This window comes from Daphnia pulex, chromosome 5, assembly GCF_021134715.1.
Source record: "Daphnia pulex isolate KAP4 chromosome 5, ASM2113471v1".
In the NCBI taxonomy this organism is placed as follows: domain Eukaryota; kingdom Metazoa; phylum Arthropoda; class Branchiopoda; order Diplostraca; family Daphniidae; genus Daphnia; species Daphnia pulex.
The window spans coordinates 1,250,083-1,271,959 of NC_060021.1; the positions used below are offsets into that span (position 1 = coordinate 1,250,083).

A 21,877-nucleotide genomic window follows, 5' to 3' on the forward strand; every position below is an offset into this window, starting at 1 on the left:
AACGATCTTGAAATAATTATAAGAAATTTTCCTTTTATTATTATTTTACACTTCGATTAACGAATATCCCAATTCCTCCTTTCATAAAACATGCTCGATTCCCGATTTAAATTTTTATCAAAATTTCCACATTAAAAAAAAAAGATGTTTTTTCTCATTTTAATCCATCTAGCGTATAAGGGTTAAAACTATGTTTTCTTTTTCCTTCTGATCTCCTTCCGCTAATTTTAGTTAAATTTCTCAGTAAAAAGGTACAGCTAATCAACTTTTGTTTCTCCCATCTGAAAACACGCCTTTTCTCATTCATTAAAAAAAAAATTTAATTCTTTTGGAAAAAGATTAACTACTACTTATTCTTTCTTTCAAATGTTAATCCATCGTGACTATAAGCAGAATTGAGATCGGGCAACTCAGCCTTCACAACTGGTCTTATGTCACCACTCACCGACACTATTTAATGTTTACATAGTAAACCCTTCTATACGCGTCAATGTTTCTCCCGTCATTTGACGTTTAGCAAAAGAGCCTATAAGACAGCAAGTGTATCACCATTCAATCATCTTGCGGGTTGTGCAGTCATTTGCTACCAATCTGCGTAGGTAAGAAAATTTATTGTTATTTGCTCTTTTGTTATTGTTGAAAGAAATTCAAAAAGCTCAGCAGACAACTGATGAGTGATGACTAATGAAGGCTGGAAGGTTGCAGCTGTGGTCAGACTGTTTGTCTATTGCCAAGATTACCTGTAGAATTTCTTATTTCATGGCGAGATTAACTAGCCTATTAAGTTATTGTCAAGGTTACTTTAGAGTTTAGATTGGTAAGATAGATCATTCTGATATTATGAATTGTTTTGGGTGTAAAGGGGGTCTACGCTCCTGTCATTCCCAGCCGTCGAAAATAGTTGTCGTGGATTACACGGGATTACAGTCAGATGGACAAGTAATTTTACAATACAATTTAACATCGAAAACCTGGAATGGGCACGAAGCGCGCATTTTAAAATATTTTACGAGGTTTTCAACTTTTCGCTTAGCCTAATAAGTTGTGCACAGTCGCCTGCCATGTAAAAGTCTGTAGTAATTCGACTCTTGGTCGGAGGGGAAAAAGTTTTAAGGGGGAGTTCCAATTTCATCTACTACGACATTTTCTATTCCAAGAAATGTAAATACAGAACTGAGGCTTATATTCTATTTGTTTCTTATTTGAGAATTTTTTCGTGCAAATAGAAACAACGGGACACAAAGTTAAATTTTATATTTGCAATTACTTTGAAATTAATATCAATTAAGACTGATGAAGTAATATTTTACATTTTACATTGAGTAAAAATGACTAATTATTCTTTTAAATATTACCCAGGGTGATTTATTGGAATCTGCAGTGCTGGTCTATAAGCACAACAATTTCATCATGGACCCAAATTGTAAATCCTTCGAATCCTTGAAAGAAGCCGGCAACCAAATTTTCAGAGAAACATTTCGAGACGATTTGCTTTCACCTGCCGTGTACCAACATCGGATGTGCTCAGCTTTGCAGTACTACAACAAGGCCGCTACTTTGGCTCGCAACGCTCAAGAGAAATCGTCTATTTTGAAGAATATGGCCGCTACAAAGTTCCGCATCGGGGAGCGGCTGTACACCCGAAAGTATCAACATCCGGTTCGCAACTTATTCGCAAACTTAAAATCGACTCTGCAACTAGAAAAAGAATTGAAATTTTATTTGGAAGGAAGTCTGGAAAACTTTGTCGAGGCAGCCGAAATTGGAGAACCAGTCCAAAACGATGATTGGTTTTCGAAGCTGCTCGAAAGTCAAATCACATGTGCTTATTTTCTCTGGAATTTCTTCTTAAAATCGCTGAAAAATGAGGGATTGCCCATTCTCTTTGGACAATTGCATAAAATTTGCTGGAATAAGACTGCATATATGGTCGATCTAGCTTTTTTCTCAAACTAGCCCGTTTGACATTTGAAAAGGCCATCGAACTTCAAGAAAATGGAAGGTTCACCGAATCCCTCCAGTTGCTGCACGACAACTACCTCAATATTGAAGAAGCTAAGAAAGATAAATACCAAACAATCGAAGAGGCTATCGAATTAGAAGAGTCCAACTTCATCAACTTGTCCATTGGCGAGTCGACTTTGGCCAGGCAAAAAGGGGATGACCTCTGGAGAGAAATTACGATGGATCAAGAAAACATCCAGATGGAACTGGTGTGGGATGCTGTCGACTGTTATGTCCAATCGATCGTCTTGTCTAGGGACAAGTCGCTGGAAAGCGAAGCTATGGCTCACAGTCATCTTGGTCGACTTTACGAGTTGCTCAGGTTCAATGAGAAATCTCACGTCCACTACAAACTCACCGTGGATCTGGTGGTCGCCATGCAGCCCAAGAACTTTAACGACCACCCTTGGTACAAACAAGCACTGGCCGGATTGCATCAGTTCCAGCAGCAGCAGCGATGGAAGGAAAAAGGAGAAAAGGAGCGGGTACGTGCTCCGATAGTTGAGGAGTTGAAAGATGTGCTGTACGAGATGAAACGAGCGTCGGCAAGATCAGCCGAGTCGCTGATAGACTTCATCTATGCCAATCATCCACCCAAAAATGGGCAACAGAAGTCAACTGATGGTAACTTGAAGACCCAATTGAAAATGGCACTATTACATTATCACCCCGACAAACAGAATATGGAAACTCACGGATTGCAGTGGATGGTCATGGCCGAAGAGATAACACTTTTGCTAACTTTTCATTTTTCCGTGTTCAAAACCTAAAAATGTATCTCTTACAGTTACGCAACTTATAATTAAGATGGGTCTATCGGCAGAGGCGTCGTTTTAATGCATATGTGGTCTGTTTGTGTGCCTTGTTACCTCGTATATGCCAAACCAGTTAAATGTTCTAAAAATAAATTGTTATCCATTTGTTGTTCAACAGGCTCATATGAGTCTTGAATAGTACGGAGCATATAATTTTTTGATTTCTTTATTTCTCGATTGAGGATTTTTTGAAACGTTGTTCATTCCCTACATTTCCGAAAAGTGTCAATACAGAATTTGATCTCCGTTACCTGATTCTGGTGTTTGTTTGTTTTCATTTTTATTGCTAGCGGTATAGTAGGTCGGTTATTATTTCGCTATTTTTTAAATTTTTCCATACATTTTGTTTTTGGTGTACGATTGCTCGTTTTATTCGATAGGTTTGAGTTTCAAATTGACATCCTCATAAGTAAGCCGCGTACGAGTCTTGAACGTAGGCTACTTCGTGGCTGTAATAAAAACTAATCATGTGAGACTTTTTGAATTTCTTGCTCTCCATCAAACGAGTTAAGGCGGGCTCTCCTTCCGGGATGTGATTCCACTCCACCGTCAAAGTCTTTTACGTAATATAAATTTAAAAAATTTCCACACACAAAAAAATAAATAAATAAATAAAAAATAAATAATTCAAACAAATATAAAAAATCGTACCGTACCTTGATGTTGATTTTATCCCAAGGTATGGTTTCCAGCACTTTGTACTCGGCCCCTTCGACGTCCAGTCCGAAATAGTCGACATCGGTTCTGCCAATTGCCAGCAGGATGGAATAGAATGGGAAACACTGGACAGTGTAAATGTTCTCTGCATTCTTGGCCTCTCCTTTTTCGGCTTTTTCAACGATAGAACTTCCAGACCCAAGAGTACTATCAAAGGTAACCTATAAGGTTAAAATCATTCTAATGACATTATTTATAGAATTAGATTGTCGTTTATTACTGCACCTGTATCGGATAAGGTTTGGTACTGAGGCAGGTCGGTAAACTGAAGGCCTTTCGGTTGCGAGAAATGAGTTTCTCGAATGATTTCTTATTAGCTTCTACGAGCAATCCACTCCAGCCGAGGTATCGCTCCATGAATAGAGTGTTGGACAGGAATTCGCCGTCGAATCCGCCACACTCGACGAAAAAGCCTTCAGTCTGCAGATAATATTAAATTAACCAGCGCATCATAATAATGAATCTATAGAAGCTAAAATAATTGATGGTATATCATTTTCACCGCGGTTTTCACAGCTAGATGAATTATACTTTATTTTTTAATATTTTGATGATGTCTTTGGATTGTCCGTCGGAGGGATCTTTTTTGTTAGGATGGTCTAACTGGTACGGCTGATCTCTGGGCGCTGGCTGGCGCAGGTATTGGTCTCGAATGAGCCGAATGACACACGGATGGTCCTGTTGCAATTGTTTCTCGTTGGCGTACTCTGTGATCCAACAGGAAATTTGATTTAGATCTTCGCTTCCAATTTTGTTTTTATTGTGATGAATACGAATTGAATTTTACATAATACCTACGGTGCAATCGGAGGAAGGCAAATACTCATCTGATGCCGTTTTGGCCCAGTTCCTCCCATAAGTTTCCTCCATCAAATTGTATTTCGGTGCTGACGGAGCAGGCTCTTGCGGCTCCTCCTTTTGAAACAAATTAGCATACGCTCATGTATGGCATAAGGTAAAAATAAGACTAGGCTACAACAGTGTTAAATAATAGTAACTCTCATTCACAAAGAAAAATGTATGAGAATGTTACGTGAGCTCCCAATCACGACATAGAGAATCCTTTAGAGTAATCCAATGGAGATAGTCTTATAGCTTCCATTCCCAATAAGGAATAATCAAAAGAGAATATGTCATTATTTTTTATCTTGTTCTAATATATTTAGAGATTCATCCCATTCGCCTGACATTTGATTTAATATTGAAAAGCGTATTAATAATCTGCCTCAGTTACAAAATCAAAGCTTGAATAAGGTATAACTCACACGATCGTTGAAATATTGATTTCAATTTCTAGTTCAAGGAAAGCAAACCATAAAAATCGCCCCTTATCTATAGTTATCTATAATATAAAAAGAAACTATTATGTTGCTATCTGTTGCTATCGTTATGAAATGGTTTATTTTCCCTAACGGTTACAAACTGATAGTATAAGGATAATGAAACCGAAAAAAGTCTCGAGTGGAATTATATCTCTACTAAATAGACTGACGTCACTAAATGCAACAGAGAATAGCTAATAAAGTTTGGCAATAGGAAAATTAAGATTAGCCACCCTTTGTTTCTTTAGCTGTCGTATGGTCTAGTTAAAGCATTATTATAGCAGGATTGCTGAATGATGTATATATTAAACTAGAGGGATTTAAGCTATATATGCACGTTCAAGTTAATTGTTCGTGCTTTTATATACTTGCTGTTCTGCTGGTTGCTCTTCTTTAATAGATAGTAATTGTTCAGCACGCTCAGTTTCGATCAACTTCTCGATTTGCCCGACAAGTTGATGCACTTTGTCCGATGACGAGTGGAAAGAGTAGATGACACACACGAGCACTATTAGTAAAAGGAAGAACAGGAGCATGGGGATGCGAATCCCACGAGGGAATCCTTGCAGAGCCTTTTGCATCGTTGTGCTGGCAGCTATAGTTCTTCTTTACTATCTATAGTTCCTCCGTAATAATAAACTTGTGATTTCAACTTTCTCTTGGACGATCAGCAGTTTTAAACACAGACAAATAAAATCGCTTATCCCCACTGGACTATATAGGCTACACTTGTCAAGGGTAACAGTGTAGCTAGTAAAAGTGTACATAGTTTCGGTGTTGGGCACAGACCACACTTATTATTGGTTCTGTTCTTATCCGCCGGCTTATCAGTTACCCGTGATAAGTCATGTAACTTATAGTTGTTAGTTCGTTTTAAAATTCCCGCGCTATCCCGCACAATTATCCCGCGGTTAAGATGCCCTTAAAGCTTCAAATAATTCAAGCTGCAGATTAAAACCTAGTCATTTAAATCGGATAACAGGTAAACTCTTATCAAAATTAACTTGGAATGGAGACTTCTATCAAGTATTATTATAGTCACCGGTTCTGGCCACGGGGAGGGGGGTGACACCGGTGACAGCCCTACGGCTAGTAAGCGGCGTATCTACATGCTTGATCCAACAAACACGCGCGGAATTCAAAGGACCGGCGTATATGGGAAGGAGTATACAACCAACAAGTCCGATCAACGCCGCTAGGCGCAGCAGCTGGGGCGACACCATCACGACCTAAATTTCGCATTACGACTTCCGTGTTCACGGGTAGCCTAAATATAGGCCACCCAAGGAACAACTCCGGTAATATAACATGAATTGAATTCAAAAATTGAATGAACTGCTTTAAAAATACAAACCATTCGCTAATCTTGAAATAGATTTTGATGGGACCAAATGTCGCCCGACGCTCAGACACTTAATTTCAAATTTATTCAGGATCGCTTTTGCATTTTGTTCCACTACCACTCACTCACCACCACAAGTAGCTAACTGGTGACACGAAATTCTTATCAGAGATGGCATTATTGAATACTCTTGTCAATTCTCTCTCTGCATGAGATCGCGCAACTCAGCAGCATCCGCAATTGGCCAGCAACTGCCGCATCATGGTCTTCGTCCAGCATGTTTCTCCTGTCATTCGACGTTTAGCATTGACAGCGAGTGCGTCATTAATCCACTATCTGTTGGTTTGTGCAGTTACATTCGCTACCAATCTACCACAATCAACGTACGGTACGTAAGAAGTTTTATTGTATAATTACTGCTCTTTTGGTATTTCGGTGAAATTCAGAATAAGCTGTCGTGAGCTTGTGCTGGCCCAATGATTAAAAAAAATCGGTTGCCCATAGACGCCCCACAGATCCTCTCGTGTCGTGACATAACTTCAAATATGACAACTTCTATGAGATTCACTAAACAATTGTCAACGTTACGCTAGATTATTAGAGACTCTTGGTTTATTCGAACAAAGCGATGTAATTATAAATTGTTATCATGAATGCGATACGGGGGCTAAAACACCTCTGTCATTTCGAGAGCCCGTCCCAGCTCCCAGCCACATAATGGAGAAAGTTGGTTTCGTGGATTACAACTAGATGGACATCACCTTACTGAAAACAGTGTTACGTTGAAAACTTGGAAGTTGGAAAGGCCATTAAATTGTTTACGAGTTTTCCACGTGTCACCAAGCCAAGTAGGGGCTATAGGTTGTGCCGTATATATTAGGCTGTATCGCATATAGTTTATTTTTAAGAATTCCGAGAAGTGTAAATTTAAAACAACTAAGCCTTTTTTCCATTTGTTTATTATTCATTTAAATAGTTCGTAATTTGAAACTATTTGGAAATTTTAATTACGAAATATTATAAAAAAACTACCTTGTGTTGCGCTGCGCTATCTCAAACAAGTTAGTCCCAACAATAAGATTTACTTACAGAAATTAATAATTATTCATTTAACTATTGCGCAGGACCATTTTTTGGAATCTGTTTAGTGGCCGGCGCACCAATTTCATCATGGACCCAACTTGTAAATCCTTCGAATCCTTGAAAGATGCAGGCAACCAAATTTTCAGAGAAACATTTCGAGATGACTCGCTTTCGCCTGTCGTGTATCAACATCGGATGTGCAAAGCTTTACAATATTACAACAAGGCTGACAATTTGGCTCGCAACGCTCAAGAGAAATCGTCTATTTTGAAGAATATGGCCGCTACAAAGTTCCGCATCGGGGAGCGGCTGTACACCCGAAAATACCAGCATCAACAACCGGCGTTCGCAAACTTACAATCGACTCTGCAGCTAGAAAAAGAATTGAAATTTTATTTGGAAGGAAGTCTGGAAAACTTTGTCCAGGCAGCGGAAATAGGAAAACTTTTCCAAAACGCAGACTGGATTTCTAAGCTGACAGAAAGTCAACAAGAATGCGCTTATCTCCTCTGGAATTTCTTCTTAAAATCGTTGAAACAAGAAAAATTATCTGTTCTCTTTGGACGTCTGCATAAACTTTGCTGGAATCTCAATGGATTGACTCGATCTAGCTTTTTTCTCAAACTTGGCCGCTTGACATTTGAAAAGGCCATCGAACATCAAGATAACGGTAGATTCATTGAATCCCTGCAATTGCTGCGCGACAACTACCTCAACATTGAAGAAGCTAAGAAAGATAAAGACCAATGTGAAGAGGCTATCGAATTAGAAGAGTCCAACTTCATCCATTTGTCCATTGGCGAGTCGACTTTGGCCAGGCAAAAAGGGGATGACCTCTGGAGAGGAATCATGATGGATGAAGAGAGTATTCAAATGGAGTTGGTATGGGATGCTGTCGATTATTATGTCCAATCGATCGTCTTGTCTAGAGACAAGTCGCTGGAAAGCGAAGCCATGGCTCACAGTCATCTCGGTCGACTTTACGAGTTGCTCAGATTCAATGACAAATCTCACGACCACTACAAACTCACCGTGGATCTGGTGGTTGCCATGCAACCCAAGAATTTCAACGACCACCCTTGGTACAAACAAGCTCTGGCCGGATTACATCAGTTCCAGCAGCAACAGCAATGGAAGGAAAAAGAAGAAAAGGAGCGGGTTCGTGCTCCGATAGTTGAGGAGTTGAAAGATGTGCTGTACGAGATGAAACGAGCGTCGGCAAGATCAGCCGAGTCGCTGATAGACTTCATCTATGCCAATCATCCACCCAAAAATGGGCAACAGAAGTCAACTGATGGTAACTTGAAGACCCAATTGAAAATGGCACTATTACATTATCATCCCGACAAACAGAATATGGAAACTCATGGATTGAAGTGGATGGTCTTGGCTGAAGAGATAACACTTTTACTAAATTATCATTATTCTGGATTTAAATGAACAGCAGCACAACACAATTAATTCATAGCAAAATCCTATGTGTATCAGCAAGGGAATCTTGTGATGCACATATTAGTCCTGCTGTGCCTTCTAGCTCGTATGAAACCCGAAATCTCCCAAAAATAAATTGTGATCCACTTTTTCAACAGTCGAATGAGCGTAGTTACGATATATAGTGAGTACTGAGTAGCACTGGGAATATTTTTGTATTCCCTTACTTATTTCTTAAAATTTTATTGACCGAGGGTTCTTGAAACAAAAGACAAATAACTATTAAACCGTATAGGAAACACCAAAAATGTTCAACTGAAACAGTGAAACATGTCGCCTCTGCAGTATATACACTTCGAGAACCTACAGTACATCACTGTGATCTTCCATTTACTATTATGTCTGTCATTTTTTCAAATGAATATATCAACAACTCTTGGCATGTTTTTCCAGCGTGACTCTGCTCCTAAGTGTCATTGCATATTTTGTAGTAGCTAGTCTTTTTGCCCAATGTGGCCTCCATTTCCGAAAAGTGTTAATACAAAATGTGATCTACATTACCTGCTGGTTCTGATGTCTTTTTATTGCTAACCGCGTTGCTAACAGCATATATAGTAAGGCCTGTTAATATTATTTCGTTATTTATTTCTTATTTTTCAAAAGTGTCAAATCTCATAATTAATTAATTTTTTATTCCTGATGCATATGCTGGTCTCCTCCGGGGCATATATAGTTTCAAATCTTCAACAATCGAATAAAGAGGCCTGCCAAATTCACGAGAGATTGAATGACATGGTAAATTATTCATGGATCATTTTGGTTGAGACTGGCGCCGACGTGGACTCATCTCTTCGTTTTGGCGATCAAGTTTCCGGTATTCAATGAAAGTTAAGATGCCCAAAATGAAAGCTTCAAATAAAGTCAACGAAGCGTCGATTGCTGAAGAGTAAAAGCACAAGTTAAAATCAAGCATCAGCTGTTATTATAAAAATTGATTTTGTTTGGAAAAGCAACAAACTTTTTTGGAGGACAATTCTGGAAGTAACCGGAGGAATACACGGAACGACTCCGCTAAAACAAATTTTATTAAAAATAAATAAAATTGGGATTTTTAAAAAGATAATAAATTATTTCAAAATAGATTTTGATGGGACAAAATATAATATACCTCACGCTCAAGATGACAAGGACAAAATTTTGAAGTTTCATCAGCATAATCCCCAACCCAACTAATTGCGCTTTGTACTGAAAAAATATTAAAAATTCAATTGGTAAAACGGGAGTAACACATAATAATTTAAATAATTTAAAATGCGCACCAGAAAATTGATTGCAGTCAGTTGGGGTGCAAACGAGCGCGTGATAATGTTGAATGCCCACATGGCTAGACAAAAGCAAACGATGTTCAAAACGTTCAAGAAAATAAATACACCATCCGGACCCTGTATAATTCAAATTCAAAATTTCCCGCCTATTATTCAAATTATGTCCACTAAATAAAATTACATCATTCTGAAGCTGCGATATTTACTTTGTCTCGGCGAATGACTTCCGCCTCAGTTAACAAAACAATCAACACAATAATGGCCAGCTGGACCAGCGGCATTTGATAGACCAGCGATTTAAGAACGCGAAGTCTTTTCCTTCAAATAAAAAGAAAATTAAATTTAACCCCACTAAATGTGTAATATAGTAATTTTACTTTGTGTAGTCGAGCTGACGAACGCAAAGTCCAACACAGCAGCACGGCGGAAGGCATAGGGACATGGGCGTGTTGGATTGCAACAGGTCCTCCAGCGCAGCCGATTGTCCGCCTTTAAAATTCAGCGTCAAGTCCACAAAGTGCATCATTGTGAAAGGCATAAAACTGTTAACCGACAATAACAAAATTTAGTTCAACCATTTTGTTTTTTAAAAAAAAAAGCCCGTCATAGCGCGGGCATTAACACTCAGCGTGCATACATTTGTTTGACGGTATCGCAAAGATTTCCGGCCCGCGGAATCAACAGAGTCATCAGTGCCAAGAAAGAAATTATCTAGAAAAACCGGAAACCGAAAACATATTTTTGGGGAAAAATGAAAACAGACGTGACGTAAATACATACAGCTTTCAACGTAAATACACATACACACATAGCCTACCATGGGGAAAGAGGTAACCCAACATAAGAGTAGCCTGCGGTGCGGTGGGCTGTGTCGAATAAAGCCGGCAACGTTCGCAATGAAGAGAGCAACAAGTATCAAAGTGGTCACGCCAAATGTGATTGTGGAGATCCAGCCATAATAACCCAAAGCTGTTGATTAATAAAATTATTTTTTAAATTAATAATTAATTCGGAAATTTCGAATTAAATAAATAAAACGATAATAAATACCTTCCAAGTGTTGGAGAACATTTGGAGGCCGAGTATTGAAAGTGAGCATGCTACAATTTTCCTCCATGGTGTCAGCGTGGTGTTACTTGAGCCGAAATAACGAATCAGAAAGATATGTAAATGCCGAAACGAAAATAGAAAGACGTTGCCGCTGCAACGAACTGGCAGGGAATGAGAATAACGCAGCCCAAACTCTTCTCCATAAAGAGCCGGTCCAACGGATAGAAAGTCTAGTACTATACTACCAGGGCCATATACACGTTTTGTGTTATTTACCTTGGTGTTTCCTTTTTCAGAATTGAATTGAATTAAGTCTCAGTCACGAGTGCAGCGGACATCTCTCAATCCATTTTTTTTTTAAATCCTAGGATGCATTCGAAAAATATCTGATGACGTATGCATAAGAGTTGCATTCTAAATTAAAGGTTGCCGATATTTTAGACAGAAATTTACTTGAAACCTCATAAAAACATTTTTATGCCCTTTGGCACTCATCGTTTAGATGAGGAACGTCATGTCTGTTGACACGTCTGGCCGTAAAGTCAATTTAACAGCCAGAAAAGAACTAGCGCCCGAGTGCAGCGTATACAGTAAGTGTGGGTTCATATTTACTCACGAGATGACGCGACATCTGACTAGTATTCGCTTTCACCATACCCAGAACGCAAATACGCGTTCGTTCTATACTATATTCTCTTTTTTGTTTATTTAAATAAACTGCTTAGTCGTCGTCCGGTTGACTAAATCTGTCTGACTTTGCATCATTTATGGCAAATGACATCATTTTCTGAATCGTGTTCAGTATCAGCAGTTGTGGCCGAGTGGTTAAGGCGATAGACTTGAAATCTATTCCTCTCTGAGGGCGTAGGTTCGAACCCTACCAACTGCGATCTGCTTTTTATCATCTTTTTTTACATTATTAAATATTGATCAATCAAATTTAATGCAAAATATTATTTATTGCCTTAGTCCTGACATTTTAACAGCTATTGTGAGTTTTAATTCTAATTGTGCGTACATTTAAATTTCCGATTCCGTTGTAAAAATCTAGCTAGCAACCTAACAAGATTAGCATTTTTTTTTTAATATTAAAAAGTAAAAAAAAAGCGTTTCAATAAACTATTTTAAAAGAATGGTTCAGTTTTTAAGTATAAATTACAACGTCAATCAGCAAAATAAAAATAAAACAATTGGAAAAATAATCATCGCCATTAGTCCCATTACCACGTTAATCACAAAAGAAAGCTAGGTGGAATTTTTTTGTTGTTTTGCAGAAACATATTAACATTCAGTATACGTCATGCCGTTATATGTGTTTGTAGTTGGATTCATTTGACTCGTTGGCTCCTTGACAAGGACAGTGGCAGTAGGATGGGCATCAGAGGCCAGCAAGCGACGCTGAGTGGACGGTGTGTCGAGCATGCCGGCTTTTGAAGGGCGTTTCATCTCGGTGATGTCACTCACTTGGTAAACCAGGTAGAATAAAACGCCAAAAATGAGCGCTTCCAACAGGGACAATGCTGCGTCAATAGCTATTTTTCAGATATTATAAGTTATTTAATTAATTACCAGTAATAATAATTGCTTTTAAATTTACACATTTTAGCTTACTTTTCCTCATGATTGCTGGCGAAACGTAAGGCACGATGCACGGAATGACATTATAGAAAATGAGGATTCCAAGAATAAAATTTTGTATCTTGAGAATGACTACAAATGCACTCAAGACTTTGGTCCGCAACTGTATGAATAAGAAAAAGTTGAATCAATTTGAATAATTAAAAATTAAAAAATATTAAATGATGAATACTAACGATGTATCTCTTCCACTTTGTTCTCAACAGCTGACTCAAGGCCCCGTTCAAAATGTTGAAGCCCCAAATGCCGAACATGAATGCCAAAATGTTCAAAGCGGCGAAAAATTGGTACAATCTGTCCGATTTCTATAAAGCAATAATAAAATATACTCAGGGTCCTGAAAATCATTCCAAATTAAGAAAAGAAAAGTTTACGTTTTTTTCCAGGAATTCGGCGTGATCGAGTACGTTCATGATGACAATTAAAACAAACTGGAACACGGGCGCTTGATAAACCAATCCCTTAACGATACGAAGCCTAATCCTGTCAAAGCGAAAAAGATTCAATTGGTATTCATTCAGCTATAAGTTGTAATTGCTCAATGTGCTGTACTTGGTGAAGGTGAGATGACGTAAGCAGATGCCGAAGAAACAACAAGGCGGGTGGCACAAAGAAAGTGGGGCGTGTACCTCGACGACGTCGTTCAGAACGCCTTCTTCACCTCCTTGAATCAACAAGACCAGATCGACAAAGTGCATCAGCACAAACGGCAAATATCTGCGTTTATATTTTAAAAAGCCCGCCGTTTTATATTTCAGTAAAAACCGCAAAATTAAATTGACTATTAAATTTACATTTGTTTGACGATGTCGCAGACATCGCCAGCCCTGGGCACGAGAAAGATGATGAGCGACAATATGGAGACCACCATGGGCATGGAAGTGATCCAGCAGAGGAGCCTCCTTCTTCTCGCCGGACTCTTTTTGATATTTGTGAAAACGTTGACGATAAATAAAGTGATCAAAAGTATCGTACTGATTGTACCGGCGATTCCCACGCCCAAGGCGAACTTTCCCAACGCTTTTATTTGAACACGGGGATAAAAAAAAAGTCAAAGATTAGATAATCAATAGTGACGAATTTATCATAGCAGTTGGTGATAAATAAGTTGAATATGCATTATTTTATTCTGTACGGGAGTTGTTACCTTGCAGCTGCTGCCCAATGTTTGGCGGAGTGATGTTATTGTATTGGAAATAACTGCAATTGTACTCGTACTCCATTTTGATTTCCGGCGGATGTCGATATAGCACAGATGAGGAGAATAAATTGCACTATTATTATAGTCAAGTGAAAACGTTTTTAAACTGTGAGATATGGTAAACTGAACGCTATAATCTATCCACCGATGACTGATCGGTCGCCTTCATTCCTTGGGCGCTATATACGCGAGTCTGTCGTTTCAAACACGGCGATCCCCCCGGCCGTCTATCGTTCACTATCTGAGTGCTGGTTATACGTTGCTTACGCTCGTTAGTCGTGACGCTTTTACCGTTTCCGTCTGATATTTATTTTTACCGATTACCCAATCACAACTACAGCTCTACAAACCAATTTGAAATTGACAGATAACGTTCTGAATATAGAGCAATTTACATCCTTCTTTTACTAACGAGTTAGCACTGGCCAATTACGTAATTTTTTCTCTCTGTGCTTTCACGCGTCTATATTTTTTGAATGGTGGGTCTGCCTTCTGCTAAATTTTTATTTACTGTGCGTAGATATATTAGATAGATATTAGATTATTAGATAGATACGTAGAAATATTAATCAACTTTCCTTTTGAAATCAAGCTCACAGTTATATCACGGCGAAACGAAAACGCATAGTTAGTCAAACTAATAATAATCGTTATAATTTCGCAATGATTAGTATATTATAAATTGAACAACCTAACCCAGCCGCCGTGATTGTGAACAAAAACAAAATTTGTATTGAATAAAGCAACAGTTAATATCATCTACTTTGAACGAAAAATTTTAACATTTGAGCAAATAAGGTAAAAAGAAACCATTTGCTTTGTAATCGATATTTAGAACTAATTTGGCATTTTTTTGTTAGTTGCATATATAGAACATTCTTCTTTTGGCAAAATTAAAAGAATGTCAGTACAAGTCATGGCATCAAATTTTGGCACTTTTAAACAGTTTGGACTAATTCGTTGAATTGGCTTGTTGCGCAGGTAGAAGCGACTCGTTGACGACATTAGCGGCTGAGTCATCGTCAACGACATCTTTAAAGAAGCAGAAAAAGAGTATGCCAAAAATGAAAGCTTCAAGCATCGATGCCATCGCGTCGAGTGCTGTAATTTCATAAGGCTATTAGTTCAGAGAAAATAATAGTAATGAAATCAATATCGTGTTCTCACTCTTCCATGTAAGAATTGGAGAATCTAGATTGATGAAAGTAAAAATGCTGATTAAAAAGCCATGAGCCTTTTGGACAAAAATGAAGTAAAGAAGTGCGTAGTATTTCCTCTGGGAAAAAAAAGATGAAAATCGAGAAAAAATAATAATCAACAATCGTGAGAAATGCACAAATAAATTATATAATGTTTTTACCATAAACTTTGGCCATTTCAACTCGAGGAATGATCGACGTTCAGGACAGCGACATTCAGGCCAGGAACAGTCAGGACAACGGGAACTGAGACCAACAATGAGAACATTGAAAAAGAACAATCCCGCAGTAAACGTCGAAATGTTCAGAATAAGAAAGATCCAAAAGATTGCGTCGCCCGTCTTAAATCACAAGATAAATGGTGAATGAAATTTTTAAGAATTGAAATTGTGGTGAATTAATTGATTTACGTCATCACGTCGCAGGACTTCAGCCTGTTCAAGTACGGCCATTAGGATGGTCAACAGCAACTGGGAGACGGGGGCTTGATAAATCATACCAACGATCCAGCGTAGCCAAAATCTGTTAATAAGTGAATCGAAGAATTTCTATAGTCGAGTCAGTATGAAAATCAGTTAGATAACTAATAATACTTGGTGATGGTGAATGGAAAGAACCGTAGGCTGCAAAACGGTGGCACCAGCCAATACCACTGAGCATTTCGGCCGATCAAATCGTCTAGCAGAACTTTCTCGCCGCCGCAAATAACGATTGTAGTTTCAACGAACTGCACCATAATAAACGGCATGTATCTATTATCAAATTGCAACGAAAATATTTGTTAATCATACAAAAATCTCATGGTCGAAATTGGAATGGAATGTTACGTGAATTTGATGGTCTCGCAAGTGACGGCGGCTCGAGGGACGAAAAACGATGACAGTGAAAGAAATGAGATTGCCATTGGAAGGGACGTAATCCAGGCTTGGTGTCTTCTCGCCCATGACGGGTTCTTCTTAATAAAAATGAACACATTGGACATGTAGAGACAAAGCAAAAGGGAAGATGTGACTACTCCAATATATCCTACAAAAACACAACCACCTAGATCTGTACACACAAAGAAAGATAAAAATGAAACAAAAATATAAATCTAGCTGTTTTGTTATTACCTTCTATGTTTTGAGCGACATTTGGAATATGGTTGGTGTAATTATCGCTGCAATTTTCCATCTTTCACGCATGAATTACACTTTCACTTTCACGCCCTATTTATTCCCACGTCTGTTAACCACATGGTTAACGAAAGTTTAACCGAGTTTAACTGTCAACAGTTGTCCACCCGAAGCGTCAGCTAGCGTTGACATCGTCAACTAGTAACAAAACAACCAATTGTAGAATACAAAAAAAACCCTAGGTCAAATATATTTGTTTTCTCTATATACCCAAAATCTCTTATCTACATAAGAACAATATGTTGATTGAACGGTTAATTGTTTTCCCAAATTATAGTAGTGAGCGGAGTAAAAAAAGAAACAAAATTAACTTTTGTTTTTCTCTTTTTTGAATTAAGCAGCAGCTAAGCCGATCGTCTGGAGTTCAACTAATTTCTTAAACACTCCGTCGGGGATGGACACGAGAGCTTCGTAGGTGCCCAGCTCGACCACTTGGCCGTGTTCCAGCACAGCGATTTGCGACGCCTTGCGGATGGTCGACAGTCGGTGGGCGATGGTCAACACCGTCCGGCCTTTCGTGACGCGTTCTAGCGCCTCTTGGATGAGCGATTCGCTCTCAGCGTCCAGAGCGCTTGTGGCTTCGTCCAGCAATAGGATGCGAGGATTCTAAAGCATTGCATAACAAAACATTCGAGTTATTACGCTTCAATGAATTTTCGACTGGTTTACTTTGACGATGGCCCGTGCGATGGCTATTCTCTGCCTTTGGCCACCCGAGAGGAGGACACCTCGTTCGCCGACGACTGTGTCTAGTCCCTGAGGACATTTCTGAATGAAGGACCAGGCGTTGGCCTCTTTGGCTGCTTGAATGACTTGTTCTTCGCTGACAGAGTTAGGATCGATCGCTCCGTACAGAATGTTTTCCCGTATGGAACACGAAAACAGAGAGGGTTCCTAAAATACGACGAAAATGTTTAAATAATTGTTTAAAGTCGAGACGATAAAGCTATAAATTACCTGACTAACTGTGCCGATGTTTGCTCGGAGCCATTGTGGATCCAAATCTTTAATCGAATGATTGTCAACCAGCACTTGACCCTAGAAATATTTTTTTAAAAATGCAATCCATGTAGTAATTAATTAAATAAACTATTTATTAATTTTTGTAAATGAAATTACGCTGGTGGGATCGTAGAAACGGAGTAGAAGTGCTGCTATGGTACTCTTTCCTGAGCCACTGGAACCGACAATAGCCGTCACCGACCCGGCCGGTATGCTCAAATTTAAATTGTTGAAAATAGGAACGTCGAATCTGGTCGGATAAGCAAAGCTAAGGTCACGGAACCGGATAGAGCCTTCGAATTGCCCGGCCGGGATGACAGGGCCACCAGAAATGGGAATATCCGGCCGTGTGTCAATCAGTTGCCAAATACGGGTGGATGCGCCCAGGCCCTTCATCATTTCCGAGTAAGATGAGGAGAGACCGCCCATCGAAATTCCGACATAGGCAGCGTAGAGGAGAAAGGCGGAGAGTTGGCCAACCGTCAGCGACGAGTCCGCTACCATCAAGCCGCCGTAATAAAGACCCGAAATGATGATTGCGTTTCCCGCGAACCCCGTCTAAAAAAATAAATTTAAATTTTCGTTTTGAATCTACAACTTTTATTAAAATAAATTAACTAAAAGTTGTTTACCAAAGCGAAAAAAGTTCCCCTAGCTTTCGCCTCTTTGTATCCAAGCGTGAGTACATGATCAATCTGCTCGTTGTAACGTTCGAATTCACGTTTCTCTTGGCCAAACGCCCTCACTGTCCGAATGTTTGAAATTCGTTCCTCGGTTACTTGAGTGGCTTGAGCTAACGCATCCTATTACCAATAACATACCAGTTAAATACTCGATTAAATTTGTAACTAGCTGTTTTTGTTTTACCTGAACTTTTTTAGTAATTTTTTTGACAAAGCGGCCGTAAACAATGGTCAGTCCTGCGACCGGTGGAACAATTGATAAACCGACTAGGGCTATTTGTGGAGACGTGTAAAACTAAAAGAGAAAATAAATTAAATGTTTTTCAATATCTCAATCCAAATAAGTTTGTCTGTAAGAGCGTATAGTACCATCATGGAAATAGCGGAAACTACTAATGCACTAGATCTGATTCCATCTGCAAGGTTAGCTGTGACACACTTGCTGACTAGGGTAGTGTCAGTAGAGAGTCTGTTGACCAACTCTCCTGTTTGGTTCTTGTCAAAGAATTTGACCTGCAATTGGTTTCCAATAGGAAATTAGTTGAATCTGTTCAAACGAATAAAAACTGAATACTTACATCTTGTTTGACTATGGCAGCATAAACATTCCTTCTCATTGTCTGAGTGATCCTCTCACCTACGACAAACAATGATGGTGTAATTCAGAAGCTGAGACAATTTGGGTGATAATACCTGCCACGCTCATGAGATAAGTACGCCCAAAGTTACAAGCAGCTCCAAAGATGAAGATGCCAACGAGAATAAGTGACACATTTGTGAGGTTCTCCACCATGGATTCTTGATTGGCGCTAATGATATCTATGACCTTGCCAATAGCAAAAGGTATAACCATGGTGATTGCACTAGAGACAAACAGAAGCCCTATTCCACCTAGATGAGATGAACGAGGAAAAAATCAATGTCTTGATCGCAACAAGTAATTCAGTAAAATATATTTACCAAGCAATCTATATTTTTCTGGTTTTGCCAAACCGATGAGCCGGCGTACTTCTTCCGATTTCAATTTGGGTTTGACTTTCTCGGCTGTTTTCAAGCCGGCATTTCTCAGCAGTGCCGAAGAAGAGCTGAAAAATCGCCAAGAACAATTGACACCGCCATTGCTCTTGCTGGATCTTGCAGGCTGAAGAGACCTACTTGCTAAACTGCTACATCTCTCTCGTACAAGAAGAATTACCTGTCTGGAGTTGGACGGTGAGGTAAGTAAATGAGAAAAGTAAGTTAGTTACTTACACAGCAACAGTTGACGAAGCATTATTGAAGTGCACAAGTATTATTAGGGTAGATTCCACTCAACCTCTTAATTCCTATTGTCATGGAAAATAATTTTACGGCAGAAGGGATATGTGCATAGTATCACCAAGACGAATTTCTTTTAAAATGTTGAAAAATTTGTGCACTATCTGTATTTCCTTAGAAGGTGTACGATAAATAAAATCTATCATTTACTAGCAACTAGCAAGCTTAAAAATCAAACGGTGTGGGAAAAAAAAATCCGGTAATCGGGCAGAAATGTTGGCTGCCCGATTACTTCGTCACATTCACACCACAAACAAACACCACAGGTGTCGAAATCTCCAACGTCATTAGCAATTGCCATTTTTAAAAGCAGACTCGTCTGGACAAAACGGATCACTCATTGACTCACACTCAGGGACAAATACCCCGAGGCTTAACCATCAAAACATAAATAAAGCCAATGCCAAAAATGAAACAGTGGATTATTTTTTTAAAATCTGCAATTCATTTCATCAACCAAATCAGACCAAATAAAAAAAAAAAAACATGAAATTAGAAATTTACATCACATGAATGTAATTTTTGAATGAAACAAATAGTAATAAGAAAATAACAAATAAAAAGATGGATCAATGAATCGAATTTCATTATCCATCACATATAATAATTTCGAACTTTCAAGAGGAACGGAACCTTAATCAAATTAAGAAATTATTATTAGTGGCATTGCCTTTTCCGTTCAATGTTGCAAGCAACTTCTTTCAAATGAAGTTATCTAGTCATTATTAAACTGGGACGTTTCAGCGTAACAGCCACAAGTCAAAATGGGAAAAATGTTGCGCAAAATTTCTATACTGCGCATTAGTTTTATTGCGCAATAGTACGACGTCACGTGACATGCCCTATACTCCGGACCTTTAAGAGCATATTTAATTAATTTAAAATAATGCAATTGACTTGAATATAATTGAACAATATTCTTTAAAAGAAGATCTTTGATTTAAAAAAACTATTAATAATTTTTACGGTAAAATGTGTTTTGAAATTAAAGTTGAAAGGATCAAAAGTTGATTGCAAACGCAGCTTCAGACGTCGACTTCTATAAAGCCTCGATGATCCTGCCCATAAATTATTCGATAGTTTTGTCAACCTACTGCTGAATTCAAACTCTCTACTATACTTCTGAAAATGGAATATCTTCTAGTTTGCTTTTTCGTATATGTGTGGACCATGATTCTTTTTCACGAAAGTGAAAAAGATGAGTCTAATTACCCGACCCCGGACATCAAGTCCGTTACCGAATTACCAGATGCCAAATTGGCCAACCAGGATCAAACTACCAAAATGAAACCTGGAACCCGATATCGTTCAGTACTGAAAACACCAACCGTCAGACTGAATGGCTTCAATTGCAACACGTCTCTGCCGTCCATACCAGAGAACCAAGACGGGGAGGATTGCGCTGCCGAAGTTGCAAAGCTGTCGGCAGAACTGAAGACAACAAGGTACGAGTTGCAACAACAACAGCAACTGGCCCTATCACTACAACTATTACCAGACCAGATTGAAATCGAACTTATTTCCGTGAGAAAATCGCTGTCGGAAGTGACCACAACTAACGACAAACTTCAACGCCACCTGTCTTGTCTTACGGCAGAAAAGGACGAGCTTTTAGAACAACTTGAGCAGAATAAGATCACGACCGTTGATGCAATTGAAAAGGTTACAAAATCATACGAACAGCAGATGACGCAATTGCGTAACGAATTTACGGCCTCCAACCAAACCGTAAAGCCGTTAACAATGGAAGTTGGATGCGGATGTGTTGTTGAGGTAGCAAATAACTCCACACAGACCGGCCAGTCAATGACGAAAGAAGTTGCGTGTGGAACTGAAGAACTTGAGCAGCACGTGACCAAAGATGATGAAGACTATGGCTTTGAACTTGACTTGGAGGCCATGGAACGTGATAAGAATGTTCGTCGTTCTTTTTATATCCCAACTCGTGAGCAAATCAAAACGCCCGTCCATCAGCAAGTCGCTTTGAAACCGCAAGTCTATTTCCCAGTCAGCGACATAAGGTACAAGAACAAACCGATAAGTGGCTATGTGGTGAACCCGGATGGATCTACCGTCACGTATGGCGAGGCCTTGAAAACAACGAAAAAGCCCAGCACGGTGGATCTACAACCCAATCAAAAATCGGATGACAATGGAAAGAATCCTGCCCCGGACGATTCTAAAAACACCCCCCGCACCATCATCAGTGGCCCAGTAAAGACGGAACAAGAACTCGTCGTCGTGTCCAGTCCCATTGAGGAAAAATCTCTCCCTGGTAACCGACTTTTACTCAAAAACATCCAAGGTGGCGATTATGGACGGATTGTTGGTAGCGGAGGATCAAATATCCATCGCATTGAAACAGAATACCAAATCGTCGTGAGTATCAAAGGAGCAATCGACGGCACCTATAAACTGATGATTTCTGGAAATAAGGAGGAGATGCGCAAAGCGGCCGCAAACGACATCATACGCGGATTAACAGTCATTACGGAATGTTCAAACTTTCAACTGTTTAAAAGAATTAAAAACTACAGGCTATACGAGATCGGAAGAGAGCACTTCGTAAGAAT

General features: G+C 39.0%; 7 protein-coding genes and 1 non-coding gene across 10 annotated transcripts; 3 read left to right on the forward strand and 5 right to left on the reverse strand.

The window, feature by feature from the left end:
• Nucleotides 1-759: 759 nt before the first annotated feature.
• Nucleotides 760-3,074, forward strand: LOC124193862. Its single transcript, XM_046587849.1, has 4 exons — nucleotides 760-796; nucleotides 863-939; nucleotides 1,360-1,822; nucleotides 1,918-3,074. Exons 1-4 carry the CDS (start codon nucleotides 760-762, stop codon nucleotides 2,772-2,774), a joined length of 1,434 nt encoding a protein of 477 aa, XP_046443805.1. The 3' UTR covers nucleotides 2,775-3,074.
• Nucleotides 2,970-5,616, reverse strand: LOC124193539. The gene is made up of 6 exons (XM_046587405.1): nucleotides 5,227-5,616; nucleotides 4,331-4,451; nucleotides 4,068-4,243; nucleotides 3,762-3,956; nucleotides 3,476-3,697; nucleotides 2,970-3,375 (listed from the first exon to the last, which is right to left on the reverse strand). The coding sequence occupies exons 1-6, from the start codon at nucleotides 5,437-5,439 to the stop codon at nucleotides 3,223-3,225; spliced, it is 1,080 nt and encodes a 359-aa protein (XP_046443361.1). The 5' UTR covers nucleotides 5,440-5,616; the 3' UTR covers nucleotides 2,970-3,222.
• An 843-nt stretch (nucleotides 5,617-6,459) lies between these two features.
• Nucleotides 6,460-9,274, forward strand: LOC124193538. The gene is made up of 2 exons (XM_046587404.1): nucleotides 6,460-6,588; nucleotides 7,325-9,274. The coding sequence occupies exon 2, from the start codon at nucleotides 7,371-7,373 to the stop codon at nucleotides 8,721-8,723; it is 1,353 nt and encodes a 450-aa protein (XP_046443360.1). The 5' UTR covers nucleotides 6,460-6,588; nucleotides 7,325-7,370; the 3' UTR covers nucleotides 8,724-9,274.
• Nucleotides 9,275-9,328: 54 nt separating this feature from the next.
• On the reverse strand, nucleotides 9,329-11,302 carry LOC124193540 (organic solute transporter subunit alpha-like). The gene is made up of 9 exons (XM_046587406.1): nucleotides 11,090-11,302; nucleotides 10,857-11,008; nucleotides 10,677-10,750; nucleotides 10,417-10,581; nucleotides 10,246-10,357; nucleotides 10,034-10,156; nucleotides 9,883-9,959; nucleotides 9,733-9,785; nucleotides 9,329-9,653 (listed from the first exon to the last, which is right to left on the reverse strand). The coding sequence occupies exons 1-9, from the start codon at nucleotides 11,154-11,156 to the stop codon at nucleotides 9,526-9,528; spliced, it is 951 nt and encodes a 316-aa protein (XP_046443362.1). The 5' UTR covers nucleotides 11,157-11,302; the 3' UTR covers nucleotides 9,329-9,525.
• Nucleotides 11,303-11,896: 594 nt separating this feature from the next.
• Trnas-uga lies at nucleotides 11,897-11,978 on the forward strand. Its single transcript has one exon. It is a non-coding gene; the product is annotated as a tRNA-Ser (tRNA).
• Nucleotides 11,979-12,028: 50 nt separating this feature from the next.
• Nucleotides 12,029-14,124, reverse strand: LOC124193521 (organic solute transporter alpha-like protein 2). Its single transcript, XM_046587382.1, has 7 exons — nucleotides 13,875-14,124; nucleotides 13,522-13,747; nucleotides 13,280-13,444; nucleotides 13,102-13,210; nucleotides 12,904-13,032; nucleotides 12,701-12,830; nucleotides 12,029-12,621 (listed from the first exon to the last, which is right to left on the reverse strand). Exons 1-7 carry the CDS (start codon nucleotides 13,948-13,950, stop codon nucleotides 12,371-12,373), a joined length of 1,086 nt encoding a protein of 361 aa, XP_046443338.1. The 5' UTR covers nucleotides 13,951-14,124; the 3' UTR covers nucleotides 12,029-12,370.
• A 513-nt stretch (nucleotides 14,125-14,637) lies between these two features.
• LOC124193522 lies at nucleotides 14,638-16,418 on the reverse strand. Its single transcript, XM_046587383.1, has 7 exons — nucleotides 16,240-16,418; nucleotides 15,955-16,177; nucleotides 15,721-15,879; nucleotides 15,538-15,649; nucleotides 15,289-15,468; nucleotides 15,096-15,204; nucleotides 14,638-15,029 (listed from the first exon to the last, which is right to left on the reverse strand). Exons 1-7 carry the CDS (start codon nucleotides 16,298-16,300, stop codon nucleotides 14,881-14,883), a joined length of 993 nt encoding a protein of 330 aa, XP_046443339.1. The 5' UTR covers nucleotides 16,301-16,418; the 3' UTR covers nucleotides 14,638-14,880.
• Nucleotides 16,419-16,462: 44 nt separating this feature from the next.
• On the reverse strand, nucleotides 16,463-19,679 carry LOC124193520 (ATP-binding cassette sub-family B member 10, mitochondrial-like). 3 transcript variants are annotated; one of them, XM_046587379.1, is made up of 11 exons: nucleotides 19,303-19,679; nucleotides 18,948-19,186; nucleotides 18,681-18,878; nucleotides 18,566-18,624; nucleotides 18,357-18,500; nucleotides 18,172-18,282; nucleotides 17,937-18,107; nucleotides 17,422-17,862; nucleotides 17,260-17,340; nucleotides 16,972-17,196; nucleotides 16,463-16,908 (listed from the first exon to the last, which is right to left on the reverse strand). In XM_046587379.1, exons 1-11 carry the CDS (start codon nucleotides 19,320-19,322, stop codon nucleotides 16,636-16,638), a joined length of 1,962 nt encoding a protein of 653 aa, XP_046443335.1. In that variant the 5' UTR covers nucleotides 19,323-19,679; the 3' UTR covers nucleotides 16,463-16,635. The 3 variants fall into 3 exon arrangements, with proteins under 3 accessions (XP_046443335.1, XP_046443337.1, XP_046443336.1); XM_046587381.1 differs by having other exon boundaries at nucleotides 18,948-19,182; nucleotides 19,239-19,675; XM_046587380.1 differs by having other exon boundaries at nucleotides 19,239-19,675.
• Nucleotides 19,680-21,877: the final 2,198 nt, after the last annotated feature.

Bases quoted from the DNA above. Each gene is read 5' to 3' on its own strand.
- LOC124193538 (XM_046587404.1), top strand. From the start codon at position 7,371: ATGGACCCAACTTGTAAATCCTTCGAATCCTTGAAAGATGCAGGCAAC.
- LOC124193539 (XM_046587405.1), bottom strand. From the start codon at position 5,439: ATGCAAAAGGCTCTGCAAGGATTCCCTCGTGGGATTCGCATCCCCATG. The intron at 3,698-3,761 runs GTGCAGTAATAA...TTAACCTTATAG, and splicing joins CCAAACCTTATCCGATACAG to GTTACCTTTGATAGTACTCT. The intron at 3,376-3,475 runs GTACGGTACGAT...ATTACGTAAAAG, and splicing joins GGGATAAAATCAACATCAAG to ACTTTGACGGTGGAGTGGAA.
- LOC124193540 (XM_046587406.1), bottom strand. From the start codon at position 11,156: ATGGAGGAAAATTGTAGCATGCTCACTTTCAATACTCGGCCTCCAAAT. The intron at 11,009-11,089 runs GTATTTATTATC...ATTAATCAACAG, and splicing joins TGTTCTCCAACACTTGGAAG to CTTTGGGTTATTATGGCTGG. The intron at 9,786-9,882 runs GTATATTATATT...AATTTGTTTTAG, and splicing joins CTTGTCATCTTGAGCGTGAG to CGGAGTCGTTCCGTGTATTC.
- LOC124193521 (XM_046587382.1), bottom strand. From the start codon at position 13,950: ATGGAGTACGAGTACAATTGCAGTTATTTCCAATACAATAACATCACT. The intron at 13,033-13,101 runs GTAAACTTTTCT...ATTGCTTTATAG, and splicing joins CCGAATTCCTGGAAAAAAAC to AAATCGGACAGATTGTACCA. The intron at 12,622-12,700 runs GTAAGCTAAAAT...TCTGAAAAATAG, and splicing joins GCCAGCAATCATGAGGAAAA to CTATTGACGCAGCATTGTCC.
- LOC124193520 (XM_046587379.1), bottom strand. From the start codon at position 19,322: ATGACAATAGGAATTAAGAG. The intron at 18,501-18,565 runs GTAAGTATTCAG...AACCAATTGCAG, and splicing joins CTGCCATAGTCAAACAAGAT to GTCAAATTCTTTGACAAGAA. The intron at 17,197-17,259 runs GTAATTTATAGC...GTCGTATTTTAG, and splicing joins ACATCGGCACAGTTAGTCAG to GAACCCTCTCTGTTTTCGTG.
- LOC124193522 (XM_046587383.1), bottom strand. From the start codon at position 16,300: ATGGAAAATTGCAGCGATAATTACACCAACCATATTCCAAATGTCGCT. The intron at 16,178-16,239 runs GTAATAACAAAA...TTGTGTGTACAG, and splicing joins TGTCGCTCAAAACATAGAAG to ATCTAGGTGGTTGTGTTTTT. The intron at 15,650-15,720 runs GTATTATTAGTT...ACTTATTAACAG, and splicing joins TTTCCATTCACCATCACCAA to ATTTTGGCTACGCTGGATCG.
- LOC124193862 (XM_046587849.1), top strand. From the start codon at position 760: ATGGCGAGATTAACTAGCCTATTAAGTTATTGTCAAG. The intron at 797-862 runs GTTACTTTAGAG...TTGGGTGTAAAG, and splicing joins CCTATTAAGTTATTGTCAAG to GGGGTCTACGCTCCTGTCAT. The intron at 940-1,359 runs GTAATTTTACAA...AATATTACCCAG, and splicing joins GATTACAGTCAGATGGACAA to GGTGATTTATTGGAATCTGC.